Raw genomic sequence first — 25,939 nt, 5'->3', positions numbered from 1 at the left:
GAATGTACTTACAGCAGAGGTGTGAATTGGCAGCATTTAGTGCCAGGCGGTGTTACTGATTCAGAGCTAGGTTGTGTTGTCTAGCCTTTTTTAATTATTCTGGAAACACATAATAATGTCTGTTAATGTTTAGCGTAATGTGTATGGGAGAGTATGCAGCCTTGATCTTGAAATGTAGGGTGTTTTAATGTCCTTAATTTGAAGTAATTGAATAATCATTATTGAATATAAAAACAAAGATACTTTTATGCATTTAAATATTTAGTAAAATGATAAATATAGTGAACTTTAAATTGGTTTTCTAATTTTGTCTTTTGTTTTTCTATGGCATCAACATCAAGAAACAAATCAGTGCTGCTATCTGATTCAGTGTCCATTTCACAGGATCTGAATGCATTTATACCTTCCATTTCAGGAAACTCTTTCAAAAGCTGAGCTTGTTTTTTTTGCTCAGCTGATATGCGGTTGGCAGCTTTGGTCTTTGAGGAATGCACGGTCCAGTTGTTTTTGAATTTGAGCAGCTTTTGAAGCTTATGCTCAGAATTAACTTAACACACTGTTTCATGTACCAGTATTACAGCCCTCTCATTGCAATAGTTGACGACAGCCAAGTTTTTGACGTACGACTGGAACTCTAAATAATCAGAATCGATATGCCAGGAGCTAGCTGGATAAATCATCCATTTGGACTTGGTTTTGTCACGGCCTAAAATCTCAAAAGTATGCCACGATTCAAATTATTATCAATATTTCTGTAGCCTACGTAATTGTTATTGTACTTTAAAAATTCAAACAACAGTTATTAATAAGATTTTAAAAATATATTCTTATTTTTATTTACCTGTATATAGCTCCACGCAGTTTTCCAGCATTGCTACTGGAATTGTCAAAGCATAAAGAATGCACATTTCGGCTTTGTCCATCTCCTTCAAAAGTTCACTGATTGCATTAAACTAGTTTAGGCCAGTGCCAGATTCAATACCGGGTGCACCTAGAAGATAAAACTTACAAGTACACAGATCTTGTCCTTCGCTTTGTCACAGTGCTCAGGTATTAAATCCTTAATTATTTTCCCATCAAAATGTAGTTCAAGCTTGCCATCTTTGTGGTTAATATAATACTGCAATAATTTTTTTAACTTTTCAAAATCTTCATCAAGTATCTTATTTTTCATTCTATATACACTTGAGTATGAAAGAGGCAGCTTATCTGGATTACCTCCCCCTTCAATATCCAACTTTGTTAGAGTAGCAGTGATTTTATTGACAGATAAATTGGCTCCCAGAGCTGTTCTCATTGCGTTATGTATGGTGTCTTTGCTAACGTCAATTTGTTAAGATTGAGAGTTAGATGTGTTTTTTTTTTTGGCAGGACTAGGCTGATATTCACTGCCACTTGAACTGAGTGTGTCAGATGAATTTGAAGTATTAAGTACAGAATCCTGACCGTCTAAAACAAAAGGTAGTCTATTAGTCACTCTTTCCAGAACTCTCTTTTCTTTTTGCTTTGAATAGTCAGCTCTGGTTTTGTCCAGATCTTTTATACACATCTTGCGATCTGTTATCTGGTCTCTGATGAAGGCGATGTCAACTGCTTTGTCTTCCTTTAATATGAACTTATCCATCATAATAGCTTTAATAGCAGAAACCAGTTTCTGCACTCCAGAGTTAGAAAGACCAGTGTTCATTTGTACTTTTGCTAAGTCTTCAGCACCAAGGACTTCTTTTTCTGGAAAGAGGCATTTGGATTGTGATGAACCTGCAAATAAATCACAAAATCTTGTGAAGATTCTCAACTATTATACAAGCCAATTATATTTCTTAATCACATAATAGACATTATTTACCTTGAAGGACTGGAAATAGACTGCCTCCTTGTGCTTGTTTGAGACGAATTGTTCCATGTCCTTTGATGTGACTTCAACCAAGTTCTTTTGTAGAGTACTCTTTGTACATACATGAGCAAAACCACGGCCAATGACTGAAAAGCATTTTCCACACCTTTTCTCTACAGTATTTTGAGCTTTTTTAACCTTGGCTGGTCCTGGGTTGGATAAGTTTTCAAGAAAAGTAGACTTAGTTTTTCCAGATAGTCTTGCAGTTGAGCAAATCTTGCAATTACAGGTTGAAGTTCTGATCAGTGTTTTTAGCCTGATTGAATTAAAGTTGTGAAGTTCTGACAAAGTGACCTTCTGACCTTCATCACATCTTCTAAGTGATGATCTACAGGCCTCACATACACCAAGAGGGACTCTTGGGTCTTGAAAATCAATCTGTTTCTGTAAAATAACCTGTGATCTGTGTTTCATATTGTCATTCAGTGCTCTAGAAGCCTTTTTGAAACAAATAAAGCAGATACATTTTCGGTTTCATGAGTCTTTGCTCTATTAGGCATTTTGTCATGAAAAACTATGTTTTTTGTTTTAAATAAACACAAATCTAAAAAACAAAAATGTAAACAAACATATACATGTCTTTTCTTAGAATTATATGCGACTTTTAGGTTTGTGTTGCGCTACAAAACTCCGAAGGGTTTGTTCGCTTAACTCCAGAAAAAAAATTTAAAAAGATATTTCGTTTTTTTTTGTTGACAGTGAATTTAATTGCATTGTTTTTTCTGTATGTAGAGTTACTTTGACTTATTACAGAAATTTTTATTAATACAACTGATTTTATTTTCTTTGAACCTTTTCATTTATGGCATAAACTTTAAATGCAATTTTCTCTCTCGGGCGCCAATCAGTGATTTTGAGTTAAATATTTTTTTGATCCTCTAGGTAGATACTATCATCCCTCAAGAGGGTTTCTCTGGGTCAGAAGGTTCGGTTGGGAAGCCTTTTTTTTGGAACTGTGTGACATAAAAATAATATCATCCATGGTCAAAATTGTTGGTTTGATAACATTTAAAGACAATTAGTTCTTCCATATAATAAATCTCAGGTTTAGGTAAAACAGAAGTTATGATGCTATGAGGAGCAACGGTTTCAATTGCTTTTGCTATGCCTATTAAATTTAAAATCTTTAAGTCACAGTTTATTAATGGGTTGTAATTACGCTTTTCATTTGATACTGGTGAATGTTTTTTTCTTCCACGCTGATCAAACTCATCACGATCAAATTTTAAGTCACATAATTTTGATGGTGCTACTATGCTGCGGTTGGGAAGCCACTCTGATTTTGAACTTGTACAAGCTATAGTCGTCAAACCATTTCTAACAGTAGCCTCAGTTCGAAAGAGGGTTGCAACAACATGATTACATGTCTGCGATAAACCAGCTAGACAAGTACAATGTGCAGAAACTATTTTAACAGTTTTTTTTATCAAAAATAATTCATAACTTGTGACAGAGACCATTAATTTTTTCAGATTTCCTACAGTTCCCCTTTAAATAGAAGCATTCACTTTTTATTCCAACTTGGTAGTAAAATAAAGGTTCAAGCCAGCCACATTTAAAGTAACTATATGCTTTACACGTATTGTACTCACTTAAGTCTTTACTGGCAATTTCAGCAGAGTTAAGTAATAAATAATTGTGTATATCAGGATATAATAATTAGCCATCAGACAAAACTATGAATATCATGTTGTAATTGATGTTAGCATATGCCAATTACAATACAGCCTAAAATCGATTTTGTCATATGTCAATTACCATGACATTTTTTTTAAATGTCGGAAATTATATGACAAAAATATAACAAAGTAATTTTTCACAATTTATCTTATCTTTTCATAAATACAATAAAACGAAATGTTCCATAATAATACTAGAGATTATTAACTATCACAGATCTTAATTAAGCATTCAAAACTCGTCTGTCTCTTCTAGTTCATTGCTTAGAAGGCTTTGGCTCATGAGATTTACAGTCCTTTTCTTTCTTTTCAAGGATATTAAGACTTTCCTTTTGTCATAGATTGCTTTACAGTCTTGTACTTAGTTTATTTAGTAAGAACTAATCATATGCGTATCAAAACTTGGCACATTTTGATATGCAGTACCTATTTGGCTTGTATACATAAAAAATAGTTAAACTAAAATTTAAATTTAAAAAACAATGAACAATTCTTACCATCAGTTTTTCTGAAATACAATACTATCTCTATAATTCGAATCTCCTTAATTCGAAAACCTCCGTAATTCGACTAAATGTAAAGTCACCGTGAAATGCACTTAAGAAACTCTTTTGTTTAACTTTCTATAATTCGAACCTCTATAATTCGAAAACCTCCATAATTCGATTGGATTTTTCGGACCCTTTAGTGAACATCTCTCTGTAGATCGATTTTTTATTTTCTGAAGTGTAAAAAGCTCGTTAACCATTGAGTTCTTTTTTCAAATTTCGAATGTTTTGAGTTTTTGAAAAACGATTAACGTGAACTATTATCTTTTGTTTAAAAAACATCATGGCATCAAAGAGACCGCATAAAGAAACCAATTTAAAGCGGAAACACGATGTTCTACTGGAATTGGAGAAAGGAAAAACAAATAGAGGTTTCGAAATTCTTTGATATTCCATCAATCATTCTTTTAACCTGTAAAATGAATAAAGATAAATTATTTGACGCTTTTCGTCAAGGAAACTTGGCTAAACGGGTGCAGGTTGATACGTATTATCATGTTAACAAAGCTGTACTTATATGTTTCAAACAAATGAGCTTATATTCAAAAAAGGCGATCTACAATTACAGACTTTTTTTTTTTAATAAAAAAGTTTAAAACACATAATCTCTAATGCATTTAGGCCTAAGAATCACTATTTGTTTGTTGTTTTTTTTCATTTCTATTTGTAATTTGACCGGAATATTTGAAAAAAAAATCAAATTTCTATAATTCAAAATCTCTTTAATTCGAACTTTTATTTTTCCCCATGAAATTCGAATTAGAGAGATTGTACTGTATTTCCAAACAGAGATGGCATATTGAACTTAAAAAGAGTCTTCTTTTCGGTATGAAATTTTGTACACAACTAACAATTATGGACAAATAACTGCCGATTATATATCAATTGTTCATGTTCACATGCCCTACGATGCTTACTTATTAAATTTGCAATAACGAAAAATTAATATTTAATTGTCGAATGATATGGTATTCGTATTACAAATGAAGTATTATAATTAAATTTCAAATGCCGAATTCGTACAAAAAATTACGAAATAAACATATTAATAAAAAGATTTTTTCGTCTTCGTCATTTTAAAAGTAAATTGGCATAATTTCGTAATATTTATTTTTTCATTAGCATATCAATTAGCTGTTGAAAAAACTTGTCATTGACATAGTATTAGGATATAACTCATATCTGCTATGACGGCAGGTCTAATGATATTTGTTTGTTTTTTTTTTTATTTTCTTTTCTTTTTAGTTTACAATTATTAATCGTAATACAACAATATAACAATACATAAACTTGGTATCTGAAAGAAGATCCAAAAGATCTCGTCGTCAGAACCATATAAAATATATCTAACGTGTATATATAATAAAATAAAAATACAGTTGATTTAATAACTGGTAACAATGTAGAATTAACAAAAACTGAAAATAATTTTACAAATTATCCAGAGTGAAATAATTTTTCATTTCAAAAATATTTATGTATATTGCCAGTAGAAAGAATATAGTTTTTTAGTTTAGTTTTAAAAACTGAAAATGAAATTGACAAATCAAAAATCGGAACAACAATTTTGTTCCATAAATATGGTGCTCGATAGTTTATACAAAATTGATTATGTTTGACATAAGGGTTCAAGTAATAAGTTATTATTTCGTAAAGGATATTTGGTTATAGTTTTATGGGTAAAATGATCTTTAAAAATCGACAATGGTCGTTCATTTTTACAAAGAAACGTAAAACATAAAATATCACAGACATTAAGTTCGTAGACGTTGAGTGCTTTAACGTTTTTAAATAAAGTATTTGAATGAGAGAAACGATTTTCAAAACATATTACACGGATTGCGTGTTTCTGACGATGGTAAAAATTTCGCAACTTACTTTTAGAGGTACTTCCTCAAACAATATTTGCATAATTTAAATAGCTATGAATAAATGAGTTGTAGAGTTGAATTAAATTTTGTTTACTTAGATAGTATCTGACTTTATATAGAATTCTAATACTTTTTGCCAATTTAGTAGAAATAAAGTCGATATGATACTTCCATGTAATATCTTCATCAAATTAAATGCCTAAAAATCTTGTGACCGACTCCTTTTTTATTTCAATTTTATCAATAAAAAGTTTAGGTAAATTACTTGGTAAAAAACGCTTTTTTGCGAGAGAGTGGAAAAGGATCCATTTTATTTTGCCAATGTTTATAGTTAACCTGTTGCACTTAAAGCAGTTGGAGACGTGATTGAGTTCTTTATTCATATTTGAAACAAAAGTGGACCTAGAAAAGAACCCTGTGGAACACCACATTTTATGTAAATTAATTTTTTATTTTGAAAATAATCACCATAGGAAACAAATTGTTTTCTATTTGTCAAGTAACTTTTATACCATTTTATTAATTTGCCATTAATTCCGTAAAATTTGAGTTTTTTAATTAAAATTTTGTGATCGATCGTGTCGAATGCTTTTGATAGGTCAATGAAAATTCACGAATGAACTGTGTAATGGCTTGTTAAGTTGAACAATTTTTTTTAAAGCCGAATTGATTTTTATATAGAAGTTTATTTAGATTAAGATAATTGTATGTTCTATTGTATATAATTCTTTCTAAAATTTACGAGAAGGTTGAAAGAACTGAGACAGCGAAAATTACTTTAATACCAACAAATATCAAGTTTTTTCTTCGGCTTCTGTCTCCTAGTTCTGCTATTTTTTCTTTTATGTTATTGTTTTCATTTTAAATAGTACTTCCATTTGGTGATTTTTTCGACTCTGTTTTTTTTAATTCTGTAAGTTCAATTATTACCTTGTCATAGCTTTTACTTATAAATTCGACAGCTTTCTGTACCTCAGATAATTCTTTTTTTAACTTAAAGTTTTCATCTTTTAAGTTATTAAATTTAATTTCCATTTTTTCAATCCGATCATAAAAATTTTCATCATAGTATTCTCATGATTTTCAAGGATTTCTCTAAGTTGTGTTGGTGTAAAGTTTTTCGCCATTATTATAAGTTTTTTAATAAGCGTCTTTAAACACGTCCGTTCGCGGTGAAATTCAGCGCAATCAATATCACAATTACAATGGCTAAATCATGTGAAAGAGCAAAAACTAGCATTGTATTTTCTGATGGCAAATAATTATGTCGGCCAACAAGTTAGATCTTGGACTTCTGATAACCAGCCATTACTGAGCTTAAAAGGATCAGGTAATTTAACACCGTTAATAAATATTTTTTTTTTGTACTCAGTATGTATATCATGTTCCACCTCTTCAGCTCTTTTATTAGGCATAACGTTATTTACCATTGCACAATAGAATCGAGCTGCAAGAATTTCTTTCTTTCCAGATATCTTCAAGCCACGAAGACGTAAATATGACTTCGATTCTTTAACTTTCATTCTACATACTACGTCATTATCCATTTTGGCTTATATATGTTTTACGTATGTTTCAAAGATTATTGGCTTTGTTTATGTTGTTTGTTTATATTTCATTTATTTAAGAATTTAAAGCTATGACTTGATTTATTTCCCTTATAAACTCGATCCAGTTTTTTTTTTTAATTCTACGTAACGCGGGTAGAATTGGTGTATTAAACCATCGCTGCCACGTGGAATTATAGGATGCCAATATTTGGAATATTGGATTTTTTTTTTTTATGCATTGGTATTTTATGGCGTTTTAGCTTTATTTTGGCATTTTGACAAAGAAAATTTTAAATTCTTGAAAAGGTATTTATTTTGGAAAAAATTTTTTAATTACTTTTTACTCCTCAAGAATTTTTAAGGATAATAAAAAACATCTTTTGACTTCCGATCCGAAGATTAACTTGTTGATTTCATCGATGAAATGTGTTCAAAATAAAGTGACGGAATCATTTTAAAACAGCCGCGATATGAAAAATGACATTATTTATGCATTTTTACATTCACCCTTTTGGCATTTCAAATATAAAAAATGTTGGCAACACTAACTTTAATTGTCATTCAAAACGTTTGGAATGCCCGCTTCCACGTTTAAGACGTTAAAATAGTTCTCCTCGCCGCATTACAAAAAATCTTGATGCTGGAGACTTTTGATCCAAATTCTATTTAACCGTAATATTTTATATCATAACCATTTTAATCATAATTCTATTCTCTAAATTAACTTTGACTTTTTGTGCTAAAGTTCTGTCAAATATTTTCAAATAAATTACTGTCAATACTTTGCTTAGACAAAATTTAAAAGAATTTTATAACGTTATAAAATTTTTTTTTATCATTCGACTCTAAAAAGTGTTTCAGAAATTGACTTTTGCACTAGGCGCCAAAAAAATTTTTTTGACTAATAGAAAATGTGAAATGTTCAGTTTTTTAAAAAAACTTTATCTTATCAATAAAATCTACATTGTTTTATATCACCATGATAGAGTTTAAGAAATCATTTGAAATGCGAGTACGTTGATGGTTATAAATCAAAGCGAATCTAGAGAAATCACGTTCAACTTTTACGCTGGAGAACGCTGCACCGCATACCACTTGCAACATTTCATGGAACCGATTCCATTTCGTTTTCTGGCTTTTCTTCTAGTACGCAAGAATGTTAAATTCAACGTCGAATGACGCTCGTGGATCATTAAAAGTCCATTTTAAAAATAATTGACGAATATCTTGATCTGATTTTGAAGATGCATTAGCAATACCTTGTCTGGTACCTCCTCCAGTTCATTCAATGAAACGGCGCACTTTTTCAGCATCAAATTCTTCTGAGTTCATCGGAATCATCTTTTCTGAAGTACTTGAGGAATATGACTTATTTAAGTGTATGAATCCTTTTGTTGATGAAGAACTTGATTGTTCTCGTTGAGTAAAAAGTTTTTGATGGATTTTGATTAGCTTTATAATTCCTCTATTCAACATTTCTGTATTGAACATTTGATGACCCGATGTATACCAAAACCTAGGATCCAGAACTAAAGCAGCAATAAATGCCTCACATTTAAAAAGCAAAAAAACCAACCTGTTCTCGCTTATTGATTGCGTTAGTCAGTAGCATTTTAAATCCCAAATCACCTGCTTGAACGTCCTCAGTTTCTATTTTCATTTGAATCTATTTAACGCAGAACAGACTGATTGATAATTTTGCAAATCCATCAAGGCCGAATTTATTGGTAAAAATGCATCGAAACATTCATCTATAAAACCTCATGAAGCATTATTTAATTTTAATTGGTCGTGTCTTAGCCTTTGATATGCTTCTGCGTCACATTGTCATTTTGATTCCTCCCAGCAGGCACAGAGACGTGACAAAAACATGAATTTCACGTTATTTTGGCACGTGACATTAAGGTGACCTATTGGTCCCCATGAAATGACCAATTTACGTGATCTATGGACGTGTTTTTCACGTTACTTTTGGTACGTAATTTTAAGTGATTTTTCGGTCCCCATGAACTGTCCAAAAGACGTGCGTTTTACGTTAATTTTGGGACGTAATATTTAAGCAATAATTTTGCTTTATAATTACGAAGTGTTTGGATTTGTGAAAAGAAAAAAACATCGTCGAGGAAATATTTAATACGTATTAAATTACATGGTTTTATTAGTCAGTATATTAGTTCTTTACAAATATTTTGAATTTCTAATAAAAGCTGCACTTTTGTTAAAATATCCACCTTATATCCAATAAGTACAAAGTCATAGATCTGCAACTTACGAAGAGCACGCTTCAATCCACAAAGAGCACACTTCAAAACATAATTTAACGAATCAGTCGATGTTTTCTCCTATAAGAGCACGCATCAAACTTTACCTAATGAATCAGATTTGGCTAAAATGAAACGAATAAAATCTTAATATAATTATTTAATAATTATCTTACATCACAAACTTAAAAAACGAATCTTACTTGGTGAGTCGCCAACTATTTTGGCAACAAGATTTTCTAGTGTTGCTATTTGTTTTCTTTTGTCTAAATCATAAAATAATTTTAAGAAAACAATACTACATACAAAGTAAAAAAGTTAAAAAAAAGTCATTTGCCTTCTAATTTTATACACTCCGATTGCTAAAAAATAAAAAAGGATTTAATAAAAAAATATAAAACAAAAAGTCGACAGATAGTTTAAAAAAAAAAGAAGTACAAAATAAAAAATGCACGTTAAAAAAATATTGTTTATATATCTATTTATCTCTATCTATCTATATATATATATATAAATATATATATATATATATATATATATATATATATACTTCTAAGAGCGCTATTAGGTCTACATGGTAAAAAAACCGCGTTAAGGGCGACACTGTGTTTTAGCTAAAATATTCATTAAATTTTAATTTTGGCCTATTTACGTCTTTGATTATAGCTTTTATGTAAACTTGATATAAAAAAAAAGTTTTAATAATATTTTCTAAAAACTTCGTGTAGCCCTTAATTTTTCTGATTTTTTTATGTAGACCTTAATAAAAAATATCTTTAAAAGCTATACTAGGACTACACGTATATAAAAGTTCATTTTAATGCGTCCCATGTTTCCGACTGCAAAACAACTTCCTTTATAAAATTAATTAATAAGAATTAATGAAACCGCATTTTTTTGATTTTGTTTGTTTGTTTGTTTGGTTATCAAAAGAATTACTAAATAAAAAAAAAATAGATAAATAAATACACGGAATTGTCTGATTATGTTCATGTTGTCTCTTGGTCGATATTTTTTGCAAAAAAAAAAAAAGTAAAAAAATGTTATACGACTCATTATTTATAAACCTTTATAACTTTTATACACTTTGTTTATACTGTTTGGAATAAATTAATTTTTTTTTTAAAGTTTGAAAACAGTTCTGCAAACAGTAAATGGACGTCAATAAACACGAAGCCGTAAGTAGCTTATTTTTTTCTTAAATTGCTTGAATGTTCATCATACGAGAAAAAAATTGTCTCGAAAGTATTTCTGAAAGTTATATCTTTACTCGATTAAAATTGAATATCTTTATAATATCTTAATCAGCTTTATTTATTTATTTATTTATTTAGGCAACATGTAAAAAGTAAAAAGTAAAAAAAAAATTTTTGATGTTAGGAAAGGATAGCATTTAAGATGATCATTGAAATAAATGATGATGAAAAGAAGAAGAGAAAGAAAAAAATTAAAACAATAAATAGTTAATAGCTTTCAAAATTTGAATACGTGCTCACTTTACCCTAGTTGTGGAATTAAACGGTGGTGTAGATTATGGCTGTTAGTGCTGTAGTCTCTTCGAAACCCCACTGTGACACAATTATGGGCCTGAGGACATATATTTATTACAAAGCACAGATGTTTTTCTTTTTCCCCATCTCATCCCCTACAATTTATTATTAGCATAAAATTTAGTGTAAAAAAAAATTTTTGTGTATATTATTTCGTAAGTGTTGTCTAGTCTTCTTTGTTAGCAGTAATACAGTGAAGGAAGTTTTTGTTTGGAAAATGCGTATATATTTAAAATAACAACAACTTATCCTGAAGTTCGCGTGGCATAGTGGATGGTTCTAATACTGATCAAACCGCGTTTAAGGTTCGAATTAAATCTTAAACGCGGTTTGATCAGTATTAGAACCATAGAAACCATTTTGTAAACCTGCGTTATACAAAAATGTTTCTTTAGGGTTATTTAAATTTTAAATTCTTTTAACCGCGCTCATCAAACTTTAGTACGTGTTAACATTGTAAAAAGACAAGCATATATAAAACAATCCGGTGTTTTGTTGTGTATGTTTGTCAACTATGCATAGCAATTAAACTTATTTATCTCCGTGAGTCTAGACATCTCCCCAAAAACATTTTTACTATTTCTAATCTTAAAACTTATTTTATTTCTTCCGAGAGGCAGCTACTCCTCAGTCTCAACTAGTATATGCAAATACAAAGGAAATAGAATTTCTGATATTATGAAATGATGTTTAAGAAAATCATAGGATAATGACGATAAGAGGTAAAAGAGAAAGAAAACAGTTTACTGCAATAATTAAAAAATGTTTAAACACAATTTGGGATGTTTTTAAAAATGAGCAAATAGCTTATGTTGCAGTCAGTTTTAGTTTTCTTTTAAATGTTGTTTAAATTCTGGCATGTTTGAAAAAATGTAAAAATTATCACCAACATGCAAAATTTTACTTTTAAATAGATAAAGTTCGCTTCTAATCTTAAATTTAAATTTAATAAAGAAATATTTTCACTCAAAGCACGATTTCCTAATTAGAAAATTATTTTACGGATAGATGTGTAAAGTTAAAAAAGTTGCACTAAGTTTTATAACTTAGGTCAATTAATGAATTATTATGATATTACATTTGAATTTTACTTTGTGTCACAAGTCATGAAAGATTACCAAGTAATGAAAAAAGGAGCCACTATCAAAAGATTAATAGAAAAAGTTTAAAGCGACCATGTAAAAAAACAATAGCATGTCAGCTTTCTTTTTTGAATCTTGATCAAAAATTTTTATTTTGTCATTTTGAAAAAAATTTAAGCCAATTTGCAAAACACTTTGTTTGTATAAGCCTACATAAATTTGAAATCGTTTGACTTAGAAATTAAAAATTAGAAGAACAAGTTTTTATTTGAGGAAAAAGGTACGTGGCACGAAAAAAAAAACTTGAATATGAAAATTAAGTTTTTTATGAGCCCGACTTTTAATATCTAACGAATTTTAAAATCCGCCACCAGATTTGTAGGCTTTTTGTAACAACTTTTATGCTTCAAAAACATCTTTCCCTATTACAAGAAAACGACCTCTCCGTTCAAATATTTAAAAAATTTCGGTTGCCGTGAAATAAAAAACAAAGTACTTTGAGAACTTTAATAATAAATTCAACAGCATTACAAGGAAAGAAATTAGCACGATGCGATAATCTTTGACGCGCTTTTGTTTGTTAGCAGTTCAAGTTAATACACATATTTTCCAATTCTGATTATTTGCTGCTGTAGCATTAATTAAAGCATCTGTTAGACAAAGGCAAAGTGTTAAAGCAAATCTAGGTGACTAAACTCAAATACAAGCAAGTAATTCATTTTTAGGATCCCTAATAGAATCAAAAATCGCAAGAAAGGAAAAATAACTATGATTATAAAATGTTAATATCTTTTAAACGTTCTTTCTTTTTATTTAAACTTTTCATTCGTTCATTTGTAAGTTTGGTTCGAGCTGTTTTATATGGAATTTCCTTCAAAAACTCTTCCAAAAACTCAAGCAACTCTTGTTTACCTAAAAAAAAAAAATAAGTTAGAGATCTTCTTTGCTAGCACATCCAAATGAAAAAACAGTTAGTGTTCTAAATCTTTTTTTTTTCATGATGTAGTTTGAAATATTGCCTTTTTATATCTCTTATTTGTTTGTTTTATATTTTTTATTAGTTAAGCAGAAATTAAGATTATCAATAATTATTTATAAATGTATATCTATAATTTATATAGAACTATGGTTTTAAAATATTTATTTGTTATTTTTTATGCTCATGATTATGTTTCAGATTGTAAAACATAATCAAAAGCATAGTTCTTAGCGTAAAAGATTTCATAGTTTTTAAAAATGGAGATTACTTGGCATTTTGTTGTCATCAATGCAACTTTGAAATTTGTCCAGCAGTATTTTTTCATCTCTTTGCACCCAAACATGAACTCTCTTTCTAAAAAATAAAATGAAAAAAATGATAATAATAATTAGAGCATATTTGTGCAAAATAAAAAAGAAATATTTTTCAAAAAAAAGATACACACACATATATATATGTATTTATACTCTACACCACTATCATGTTTACATGATACTTGTGTAGAGTATATATATAACTATTAGGAGAAGTTTAGTCATGTTAAATCTGGTTTATTTGTTATGACTTTTTTAAAATGTTTAATATATTTTAATTTTTTCATTTATTCTGTATGTTTTAATTTTGTTTTTTTTATTTTAGCAAATAAAAATGTGATGAATAACACTGGAGCGCCATGTGTCTTGAGGTATTTCTCTTTTATTTCAGTCATTTGTTTTTTTGTTTTGTTTTGTTTGTTTAATCTTTAAAAAGCTTTAAAATATTTGTTTTTTTTCTAAGCCAATAATTGTTGGCTGCCAAATTTTATGGAAACATTATTTATTATAAATATGATTCTCTAGTTTACAGATAATTTTATTTATATCTCAGAAACATTGAAACAGTTAACCATTTCAAAAAAACTAATTAAAAATTATATTTGTTACTAAATAATTAGATACCTGCCAAATCTTTTTGTGGTTCTTCCACTTTTTGTCTCTTTTTGTTTCTTTTCACAATTTCTAAGAGAACAAATGATACAAGTTACAAAAAACCATACTTTTCAACAATACTAAAATCTGACAGTCAAATTAAGAACAGTGTTTAAAATTTTGAATGTAGATCATTCAGTTACACTGAGGTAATTTTTGACCTTTTATATGATTTCAAAAGGTAGCTAAAATTTAAATAAGAATGCGAAACTTTTGAAACAAAGTACTTTTATTTATTAAAAGCTGAATTAAATGAAAAAGTTTTAGCCAAAATATAAGATAAAATTTATGGGATATTATGGAAACTAAAGTAAAAACAGTAAATTTAGAAACATTAGAACAGCTCTTAAATGTTTAAATTTCTGCATAAGTTTGGACTTTTTGTGCAAATTTATGCAAAAAGACTTTTTCTTATATTATTAAGAAAACATAAAATACTTTACCACAAATTTAACAAAAACTGTAAACTACCTTTTTGACTTTCAGCTGATGAATCTGCATAAGCTTTATCTATGTCATTTTTAGGTTCAACATCAGCTTTGTTAGATACAAGATTAATAGTTTGAGGGAAACTTGAGCTCTCATTAAGTGTCTTGGAACAACTTCCATCTTTTTAAGAAAATAAAATCAAAAAGATATAAGTTAAAATTTTTTTTTTTTTCTAGTTTTTTCTAAGAGCTGAGCTTAAGTGCTCTTTTTCCTACATGAAACATCTGATAAATTCTCAAATTATAATAAAAAGTTAAACCTACTTGAGTCAAAATTAAGAAGATGTCTTCCAACTTTAGTTATCTCCATCAAGGCAAGTGGTACTTGGTAGGTGTTTTCATTTATTTCTTTTGAATGGCCCATATGCTTAAAAAATACTGCTCTATCCTTTTCAGGTAAATCAAGGGCAGAAAATAATGTACTCACTCTATGTCGATTTGTAGTGGCTTTCAAGTTTTCTGGTTTTTTTAGATTTAATTTTTGAATGACACTATGAACAGCATTCCAACCAGATGTATGTCCTTCAGAATTTCTTGTACATGCAAATAAAAACTTATTTCCTTCTGGTATATTTACCTCTCTTCTTATATCGCTATTAGCTATAATTTTTAATGCTGGAAGGGTATCTGGAGGAATAAGAACAGGAACTAGATGATTGTTTCCTTTTCCAGACATAAAAGTTATTTTTAAAGTTTCAACTAGCTTTTGATCAATCTCATCTAGATCAAGCAAGCGTTGTTTGTCTATCCATGTGTTTTCAATAGCTTGTTGGTATTCATCAAGATGAAGCCTGGCTGGTTCACCACCTTATATGTAAAATGCAAATATAAAATTTAAAGTTTGTTTTATATAACTACTTTTATAAAAAAAAAAAAAAAAAAAAATTTTAATTTTTTCTACTTGGATTATCCTTTTATTTGTTTTTCTAATATATATCACATTTTGTATATATAAACACTAAATATAATATTAAGACATTTGAATAAGGACAATAATGATAATAATAGAAGTAATAATGATGATAATAATAATAGTAATGATAATAATAATAATAATAATAATAAAAATAATAGTAGTAATAATAATAATAATAATGATAATAATAATAATAATAATAACAAAAATAATAATAATAGTAATACTAATAATAATAATAATAATAATAATAATAATAATAATAATAATAATAATAATAATAATAATAATAATAATACTGATAATGATAATAATAATAATAATAGTAATAATAGTAATAATAAAGATAATAATAATAGTAGTAATAATAAATAGTAATATTAAAAATAATATTATTAAATAAAATATATAAAGTTATAATGATATTATTGAATAAAATAAATTAAAAGATAAATAATAATAATAATTATTATTATTACTATTACTGTTATTATTATTATAAAAGAAAAAAAAAAAAAAGATATTTATTGACACTTAGCCTTTATATTTTTACCATATATTTATAATAATGATCTACCATTTCATATGTTTATTCTACTAGGTTTGTTTAGTTTACCAATATAATTAATTATTTGTATTATTTAAATCTGTTAATATTCTATACGAAGAACAATTTTACTTTAATCAAAGAAAAATCTCAAATACTGTTTTATGAGGATTCTTGTTTTATTTTTTTTTTATTTTTTATTTTTTTAGCAGAAACTATTGATTTATTAATCATGTGTTATAATTCTTGACCTTGTTATATCACTTAAAAAGTAGGCATAGATTTTAAAAAAAGATCTTGTATACAATTAACATAAAAAATGAAGTAAACAGACTTTAAAGCCACAAAGTTTGTGAGAACAACAAGCTTTTATGTCAATCTCATAAATATTAGTTGAAAACCTTTATGTTTTACAAAATATCTTTTATAGTAAAAAACCACAAGGTTATCTTGCTAAATTAACACTATTTAAAATTACATTAACATCAGTTACAAGCTCTAATTTTTTTTTTCTTAAGCTTAGATAAAATTGTATTTGTAATTATAAAAAACTAAGATTATGCAAGTTATATGGAAGTAGTTCATCCTGAAATGATATGATGTTAATAGCTGATATTATTTTAGAATTTGTTAAATAGTATAAAAAACAATAGTTGTAATTCCATACCTCTTCTAGCATTTAGCAATGTAAGTCTTGCACATGCGCAATCCCGAAGCTCAACAAAACATTCAGAGTCAAACCATTGGTAGGAATCTTTTGCTAAATCTGCCATTTTTGTAATTACAAAATTGCAAAAAGCAATCACATCTTCTTCAACTGGAAGTTCAGATGGTTTACGGGATTTTACGTTTTTGTTTTTATTTAGTTGGTAAGTGGCATCTCCAAAGATAAAGTCCTCCCACATTTCTAAAACACTAACAAACTTGTCAGTTTCACTAGCATCATTGTCATTTGCTTCTGATAAATATAATGCTTTAAGAACTTTTGCAGCACGTTTTATTAAATAAAATAAATTTTGTTTTAAACCAGCTTTGATGCCTGAATCTGCCTTTTTTGTAAAAATATCTATTGCTTCTCTTAAGGCAAAGAAGTTAGAGCGCAAAAACATACTACTAGAATCTTTACTTTGTGTTGGTAAGTTTTTGAAGTGTAAAAATAGGTTGTAAAGATGTGCCAATTGTCTCATGGCGTTTCTGACAGAGCTTCTTGCTTCCATAACTTTATCAAGTTTCCTCTTTTCTTTATCATAAAAGACTGAACCAATTTTAAGAATTGTTATGTCTTTTAGGCAAATCTGACCAATTTTATCTGTTCGAAAATGTGATAAAATGTTTTTTTTAAATTCATCACTTAATCTTGCTTCTTCAGGTAATCTTAGAAGCCCCACTGGAACAGGAAGAACTTTTTGACATGAGTGTTTTTGACACGACTTCACATGATTGTGCCAGAATCGTTTTGAAACAAACACAAGGCATTGACTGCAATAACTAACTTCTTTATATTTTTGAGCCTCTCGTTCTCTTTCATATTTTGGTTCCGCTTTTCCAGCTTCAGCTACATTGACTTCCAAAATCCCTTTTCTTTTAAACATTCCAAAAGCTTCATCTCTTTCTTTCTTTGATTTAATTGATGATGCAACTTCAACTTCTGGATGACTTTTGTGCATAAGCTTTATGTGTCTTGTTAAATATGATGTAAACTTTTTACAAAAAATGCAAAATCGATGTGGCTTCTTTTTTCTTACATTCTAAAGTTTAGAATTTTAAATTTCAATTTCTGAAAATTTTGGGATTTAACTTTATTCAGATTGATTTATAAATTGTGTAAAAAAAATGTATTTTTCAAAGGTACCTTAACTTTTTTAGGCATTTCTTCATCAGGCAATGTTGGTTGGCTGTTTTGACCTACCTAGAATATTTAACAATAGTATGAAGTAAGAGATGTTTTCTTTTTTAATAGTTTTTCTTGATTTTATTTCATATAATGCTAAGAAAGATTTATTATGTTTAGTATAAAATCAGTGTTTTTCTTAGTTTTTAAAATGTTAAGTATTTAAAATATTTTTTATTAAAAAGTCAACTTAATTTTTACCTGAGATTTGTCTGTCACATCATCTATCATAAAAGTGCTTGAAGCTATTTTGGCATTTTTAATATCGGATATCTGCAAAGAAATGTGATTAAGATATTTGCTACATTAATCAAAAATAAATCAAACAGCAATAAACTTAACTTGATTTTGATCACTTTAAACATGGAAAAGTTATTCATAATCAAATAACATTTAAAAAATTAAATTAAATAACACATTTTGTGTATTTCAAAAAACATTTTGTGTATTTAAAATTGTTTTCAGCTTAACAAATAAAATAATAAATTTACCTCTAAAACTAAGTTGTAGTTAAGAGCTTCAAAATCAATGTCATCCTAAAAAATCATTAGCATTTTGTTTAAATTAAATCATATCATAAATGCGAAGTGGTAGTAAATTAAAGTTAAAACTTCACATACCTCACTGGAATCTGATCTTGATGTGCTTTCATTTTCTAGAGTATCAATTCTTTCTTCATCACAGGACTTTAAATTAAATTTTTAAAAATCTATATCATTTGTTGCACATAAAATATTTCCATTAAAGTTTGAAATGCTGAATATTTTTGCTCTCAAATGATCAATTAGTTTTAATCAATCTTCAAATATTAAAAAGCATGAATTTGTTTACAAAAGCAGTATACCTGTGGAGTTTGGGGTAAAGACTCTTTTTCACTTTGATGTTCTTGGGTGATTGATGAAAAAATCTATTGTAAACAAAATAAAAAGATGTTTCTTTTTTCTTTTTCTTTTTTTTGATAATTGATAAAGTCACTAGCCAAAACCAATGATGAAAAAAGTATAATAACAATTGAAAAAGAAATAGAATTAACAGAATCAAAGTAGAAATCTAGTCAAATATCTTTTGAATTTTCATTATGAGTTTGAGTTTGCTTATAAATACTAGGTTTTAAAAAATATTACTCCCTATATTTAAAATATCCTTACTTTATTAAGAATATTTTTAGGGTTAGAGTACATCAGATGAACCTTTAAGATTAAATACAAGAAGTAATATAATTAAAATAATGAATCTGTTATAAGTATGTTGCAAAACATGTGAAGGAAGTTTTTTTTTTTTGCCAAAAAAAGTTTGCTTTTAAATAATAATATCATGTATGTTTGTTATATATTCATTTAGTCTTTTTTTAGAAATATTTACTTGAATATTGTCTTTTTCATCACAATCTGTAGCTGCCAATTTTGTGACTTTATTAAACTGTGCATCACTTCTGACTTCTTTGTCTTTATCTAACTGTGCACTTTTCTCAACTGGTCCTATGCCATTTTTCGGTCTTTGTAATTTTTCAATCTAAATGTTTGTTGTTTTTTTTTCAATAAAAAAAAAAAGATCAATTTTCTCATATAAAATAAACACTTTTTGATTATACTTTTTTAGTAACAAGAGTGAATATAACATGAATATAAAAAAATTTCAAAAATATCTTGTTTTTTTAAATTGACTTTGAGATAACAAGAAAATAATGCTTCAAAATCAAAAATTAACTTTAGAACTAAAAAAATCAGTAAATTGTTCTCAAAAATAAATCTTTCTCACTTAAGTTATTATTCATCCTTGTGAAGAAAAAAAAAAGTGTAATTTATGATAGCCCTAAAAACAGAACGGCTCTAACAATGTGAAAATGATTTTAGAGGTAGGGTGCAGCAAACTTTGTTTATTACAAAACAATTTATTTGGGTATTATTAAATAGTTGTGCACACAGTTATTATCTTATAAAGTGTGGATAAAATTTTTAAAAGGTTTTTTTACCTTTGATATTCTTTTTTGCTCTGTCTTCATTTGAAATTCCTGAGTTAAAAAAAGGTTTTTTAGTAACATTTTAAGTAAATCACTAGGGAATGCAAATAATTGGCAAAATATAAAAATAAGTAGTTAAAACTTGAGAAGAAAATAAAAAAAACCTCAGCATGCCACTTTAGATTATCAACTCCATAAAAGTAGAGAATTTCATCACCAACACAAATGTCTTTCAAAGCAAATAAACATAAATGAGGAACATCACAATGCAAAATCTTTTTCATGTATGCATTTGCAAAGTATTTTGAGTCATTAACATAGCGTCCTAAGTATTCATTGTATGGAGTTGCATCAATGCTAAATAAAAATTTTTGTTTTAAAAGAATATCAATATAAATAAAGAAAACATTATAAAATTTAGATGAATTTTAGAATAAAATTTAGTTTAGTACCAGTATTCAATATTTTTGTGTAAAAAGTCATAAACATAACTGCCAGCATTTGTTTCTTCGTATAACTTTTCTTTATTTTCCAGTGTGCTTTTTGCAACGAAATCCCCCCTATATTCTACTATGAATTCTCCTTTTTTTAAGCTTTTGCATGCAAACACTCCAAAACCTATACAAGTAAAACCATATTTGATATCTGTTATGTAAAATTTCATTCTGATATAATTTTTTTTACATTAGAAAGTTTGTAGAAATATATTTTCTGACAAGTTTTCTGACCTTTTGTTTGGTTAATAAATTCTCTTTTTAAATAACTTGGATCTTCCTTTAATGAAATATAGTGCTTTGCTGCCTCAATTGGAGAAAGTCGTTTTCTCTAAAATTATAATTTTTAATCACTGAGTTTCTCCTAAAAAATTGGCTTGCTATTTACAATATAAAAACATAGGACAGTCAAAATGTTGTTTTTTTTTCCCTCTGGATTTATATGAATAAAATTCTGCAGCAAAAGTAAATTTTAATATAAAGTTTATTATAATTATTATAATATATATTTTAATTATTATAAATATTATAATGATAATTACTAAAGTCTAAGTTATATAAATGCTCTTTGTTGTTATCATTGTTGAGTTAGTAACCTAATGGGTTTGTTACCTGACTTTTATTTACTATCTTCTCTTCATGATATGGCTGAATGCTACTTGATACCTATAATTGTATTTTTGAAATAGTTAGGAAGAAAGTTGTGTGCTATTGAAGGGTTATTTTCAGAACTACTTCTTTAAAAGTGAATTACTTAAAAGTCTGTAGAAGTTGCAAGTTTTCTTGTTTGCATGTTCTATTTAAAAAAAAAACAAACCTGCAATGTTGATGTATTTATGTCACATGCTTGAATTGGTGCACCCTAATTTAATATAAGTATTTATAATGAACTGTGTTAAATAACATTTGGAATATTGTACTACTCTTGTTACTCTCACATTGCATGAAATAAATTTTCAGAAGTTTTATTTTTAGCCTAGTATAAAGGTGGGCGTGGTAGTCAATTTTTAATGAATAGGTATGTGAGGATGCATATTAAAAAAACAACTTTTGAATTAAATAAATTACAAGTTTGCAATAAAAATGTTTGTTATTGCTGTAGCTAAAACATGAAAGGTCACCTACCATGACAGATGTTATTATACTTGACACTGTTTCTCTCCACTAAAAAAATGTTGTTAATGAGCTTGTTATATATATCTTTAGTATATTTTTATATCTAAATTTCAAAGTGAAAGTGAAATTAAAGCTTTTCTTTTTTTATTACCTTAGATATGGTTGGTCTAGCCGTTGGATTGTCTTGCCATGTAGTCTCGATCAGGTTAGTAACTATAACCACATTAATTGTATTTTCCGTATATAAACCGGTAATGTGGCTTATGTTTGGTCGTTTTCCAGATTTGATTGCATCAAGCAAAAGTATATCTTTAAACAATGGTATAACACCATGCCATGCTGTGGAAAAACTGCTAAAAAGCTCGAATGCAGTTATTGCAAGAGCGTACATATCGGATTTTTTGTTTGGAGATTCCACCTCACAATTACACAGTTCAGGACTTGTGTAGGCAAGGGTCATTCCTTGATTGTTGGGCTTCGTCTTATTACATGTAACTGTTGCTTTTATATCAACAAAGTCATCAAAGTCGCTGACTTTTAAAGTTACATTGTACTGATGCCCTGTCACTAAAATGTTTGAAAGCTTGATATCTCTATGAACTATATTGTGTTCGTGCAAACATTCAATTGACATTTGTAAAAGAAAATCTAATCTTTGTTGAAATAAAAAAATTTTCTCTTCATTTAGGAGATCAATGAGCTGAGACAGATTATTGACTTCCATTTGTTCAATATTAGTGGCGCATAATTCAAAAAACAAAGCGGTTGGCCTTACAGAATAACCTAGAAAGTTTACAACATTTTTATGTTGTAGTTTTTTTAATTTTGTTGCAATTAGCATTGTTTTTCTTTGAGAAAATTGGGTTTTAATCAACTTCACGGCCGTTTGTTTGTTTCCTAAGCTATACTTGAAGACTGAAGCTGATGTTCCTTCACCTATTTTGGAAACCAAGTTTATAGGCATATCAAATACTTCATAGTTTTTTATGCAGTCCGTTTCAGCAACATCTTTTACAAGCTGTAATATAAATCAGTAATAATAACGTTTAAAGTTTAATTATGCTAAATTTATAAATTAGTGACGTAACAACTTATGATGAGATAGTAGTGAATGCTGCGCTGAATTTTTGAAAATATTAGTGATCCAAAACCTTTATTATCTTAGATTTTCTTGTCAGGTATTACCAGATTTATTATTACTCAGTTGATTATTAATCAGTTAAGTAATGTTAAAAATTTGATAAGTAATGAAATTTAATAATATCTGATTATCCAAGAAATTTTATCTATATAATAATACTATATTAAAAAGTAAATTTGCTTACCGTAGAACTCATTTTCAATAGTCCTCAGAACTTCGGAAAACAGTTAAAAATATTTCTAAATATAAAGTTTTAAGTTAATGTTGCTTTTGATGTGGCATGTATAATTTTAAAGTAGAAAAAACATTAATTTCTCTACTTCTTAATGTAAAACCATGTTAAGCAGATGTTTAGTTGTTTATTATACTTTATTTTAATTTTGTTCACTGTACTAATAAACCAAGAGAGCGTGTTTATGACAGTAATGATAAATAAAATTTTTTGTTAGTTTTATTTATTTTTGTAAGTAATCCAGTCAACTACGTTAAATTACAGGTGAATAAAAAATTTTACATCTCTTTAAAAAATTTTCCAAAGTTTGAAACTTATAAGAAATTCAAATTATATGCCATGAAATTCGGTTTCCAAATTTGCACATTACAGTAGCTAATGTAGAAATTAGGCAAAATTTATAATGAGATCCATAAACATTTTTTAAAAACTCAACAAGTGTTTTTTTTAACGCTCAAGCTTCAATGTTTAACTGAAATCCACGTCTATTTTTTATTATAAACACTTGTTTTTGAAAACATTTCCAATTATTTGAAAGATGATAGTAAATATAGAATAAACATAACTTAAAAATGGGTTTCATTTATAACCAGGTAATCTCAACTTGGGTTACCTTTATTACTGTTCTAAGATTCTTGATATTAGGTTACAGTAATTTTGAAATACTCTATAAAAAATCAAGAAACAATTCGCGAGGTTAGAATTATTTTGTTCCATTTCCCGTTTTAAAAGTTGGGAGAAAATGAGTTGTTAATTTTAGTTAGCAATAATAACTTTTAAAACACGCTTTATTTTACACATTTTTTTCTAAATAATTTGCTTAAACAAATTATTTAAAGCATAAGTTGTTGTTGTTTTTTTTTAAATTACAGCTAAAACTTTAACCATTTTTTACTTTAAAAAAAAATCAAAAACTTTCTCCCAACGTTTAAACATGGAGATAGAGCAAAATTATTATAACCTCGCGAATTTTCTAACACAAAACTTTTATAAATAAGAAATACCTTTCTATCTCTTACTCTTCACACTCTTCTTCGGTCACATATGCCTTTTGATATCTCCTAAAGGCTATTTAAACGTTTTCAAGGAGTCAATTTCACGTTTTTAAAATGAGAATTAAAGTAAATCGGAAACATTTTGAAAAGAATGAAGTCAAATTCCAGTGATGGATAGAAACCAACTTCTAAGGTTACCGACTTATTAAGCAGATGAATTATTAAATTAACGACTTTTAAACTTCATAACAACTTTTTAACAGTAAAAGGTTACTCGAAAGGTATTAGAGTCTTTGTTTGCTTTTCTTTTGTTAACCCGTTCTTAATTTATTTACTTCTACTTAATTGTTCTTAAATCCAATTTCCACTTTCACTCTTAATTAGGTTAAAAATCTGATTTCACTTCCTCAAACTGTTATGCAAAATATCATTAGTTAAATTTAAGTTTTCTGGTTCGGAAACTAAGTGTTACTAACAACTGCCTCATTTTTAATATCGCAAATATTATTCCTTTGTGAGCTTTTTTAAAAGTGTTGTTAATCTTCAATAGTATCTTTGAGAAGTCATTCGATATCTCAATTTAAAATTCTTTCTTGAACTTTACTAGTTAGTTTACTGTTACGAGAATCAACAGTTTAGAAAATCTGGAAGCAAGTACTAAAAGATGATAATTTACCCACAACATTTTCACTACTCAAAAATATATAATACTGCATTCATTTCTTATAGATGACTTTAAGTCTGCGAAGTTCTTTACCTTTTAGTAAAATTGCGGAACAGCCATAAATTAACTCTTCTTGTCATTCATAATTATGAGGCAGACTTTTACTTCAGTTTCTGAAATAAAAGCGTTTTATATTTTTAAATTACGAATAATTGCATCTTTTTTAGTTCGTTGTAAATTATCTAGTCACAATTATGAAAGAACAAATAGAAAAACGCACACAATATTTCAATTGTTTAACAGTTGGTTTATTTATAATCGTAACACTTTGCAACTTGTAATCTAATCGTTGGTTACAGGAGTGTAACAATTTATCTCGCTGCGCATGTTTACGAGTGAACGCCGACTACTAAAACTCATAAATTATTGTCAAAAAACTATTCTTCTTTAAACCCTTATATATTCGTCGAATTGATTGGTCTTCGTTAATTCTACCGAAAATCGAAATAGGTTTTTTTCCATAATTTGTAACAAGTTATTAGGTTTCATCAATAGTAACTCGTTCTTTCGAGAAATGTTTCTTATTAATCACAAGAATTACAGATGACGAATGAAATTTTTTAGCGTTTCTCTCCTTGTAAAAAAACTGCTGCTAAAGTTGAACTCGGCACTGATATTGGGTCACACTTTGAAACTATATTTTTAAACAAATGCAAATAAAAATCAAATAGCACGAGAAGTTTGGAAACCCATGGAAAATACTGAAGGTTATATTCACTGTTTTAAGTTTGGCAAATTAGCAAATTCGAGTTCACGTTGAGCACACGAACACTGAGAACAAACTATTTTTGCAAAGATTTTTAGTTCATTACAAAAGCTGTAAAAAGTTTCATTTTAGTAATTAAATTTATCTTTAATTTAATTTTTTAATATGAACTAGAAATATAAAAGTTCTTGGAATCTTTTCCATTTTATATTTTTAGTTTTAAAAAAAGATTGAAGGTATTGATATTCTATAGAAGGTATTGATATTCTACTGTAGGAGCGCGACACGAAAAGACATAGCTGCTTGTACAGTAGCAAATAAAATCCTGGAATTGATAGTTAGCTTTT

General features: G+C 27.8%; 1 protein-coding gene and 1 long non-coding RNA gene across 6 annotated transcripts; one reads left to right on the top strand and one right to left on the bottom strand.

Moving 5' to 3' along the window:
• The first annotated feature begins 10,443 nt into the window (after window positions 1-10,443).
• Window positions 10,444-12,888, top strand: LOC149885773 (uncharacterized). The gene is made up of 4 exons (XR_016454115.1): window positions 10,444-10,835; window positions 10,932-10,981; window positions 11,184-11,629; window positions 11,692-12,888. It is a non-coding gene; the product is annotated as an uncharacterized LOC149885773 (long non-coding RNA).
• A 319-nt stretch (window positions 12,889-13,207) lies between these two features.
• On the bottom strand, window positions 13,208-24,356 carry LOC149885772 (uncharacterized). Of its 5 annotated transcripts, none has more exons than XM_090093040.1 (21): window positions 23,120-23,882; window positions 21,946-22,812; window positions 21,804-21,842; window positions 21,496-21,540; window positions 21,291-21,344; window positions 20,913-21,009; window positions 20,637-20,802; window positions 20,349-20,541; window positions 20,197-20,235; window positions 19,587-19,736; window positions 19,069-19,131; window positions 18,845-18,910; window positions 18,716-18,760; window positions 18,426-18,497; window positions 18,186-18,242; window positions 17,001-18,081; window positions 15,135-15,677; window positions 14,854-14,991; window positions 14,353-14,412; window positions 13,683-13,768; window positions 13,208-13,347 (listed from the first exon to the last, which is right to left on the bottom strand). In XM_090093040.1, exons 1-21 carry the CDS (start codon window positions 23,129-23,131, stop codon window positions 13,309-13,311), a joined length of 3,912 nt encoding a protein of 1,303 aa, XP_089949166.1. In that variant the 5' UTR covers window positions 23,132-23,882; the 3' UTR covers window positions 13,208-13,308. The 5 variants fall into 5 exon arrangements, with proteins under 5 accessions (XP_089949166.1, XP_089949167.1, XP_089949168.1 ...); XM_090093039.1 differs by lacking the exon at window positions 13,208-13,347 and adding an exon at window positions 24,172-24,356 and having other exon boundaries at window positions 13,444-13,768; window positions 23,120-23,174; XM_090093041.1 differs by lacking the exons at window positions 13,208-13,347; window positions 18,716-18,760 and having other exon boundaries at window positions 13,443-13,768; window positions 23,120-23,884.
• Between the last annotated feature and the right edge of the window lie 1,583 nt (window positions 24,357-25,939).

The sequence above is a fragment of the Hydra viridissima genome, unplaced genomic scaffold (genome assembly GCF_058129835.1).
Source record: "Hydra viridissima isolate aposymbiotic clone 2 unplaced genomic scaffold, HvirCarnegie_v1 scaffold_7, whole genome shotgun sequence".
Lineage (NCBI taxonomy): Eukaryota > Metazoa > Cnidaria > Hydrozoa > Anthoathecata > Hydridae > Hydra > Hydra viridissima.
This window is presented reverse-complemented; position numbering and strand designations above follow the sequence as displayed.

Bases quoted from the DNA above. Each gene is read 5' to 3' on its own strand.
- LOC149885772 (XM_090093039.1), bottom strand. The intron at 20,236-20,348 runs GTTTTTTTTATT...TTTTTAACTCAG, and splicing joins ATCTAAAGTGGCATGCTGAG to GAATTTCAAATGAAGACAGA. The intron at 19,737-20,196 runs GTAAAAAAACCT...ACAAACATTTAG, and splicing joins AGCAAAAAAGAATATCAAAG to ATTGAAAAATTACAAAGACC.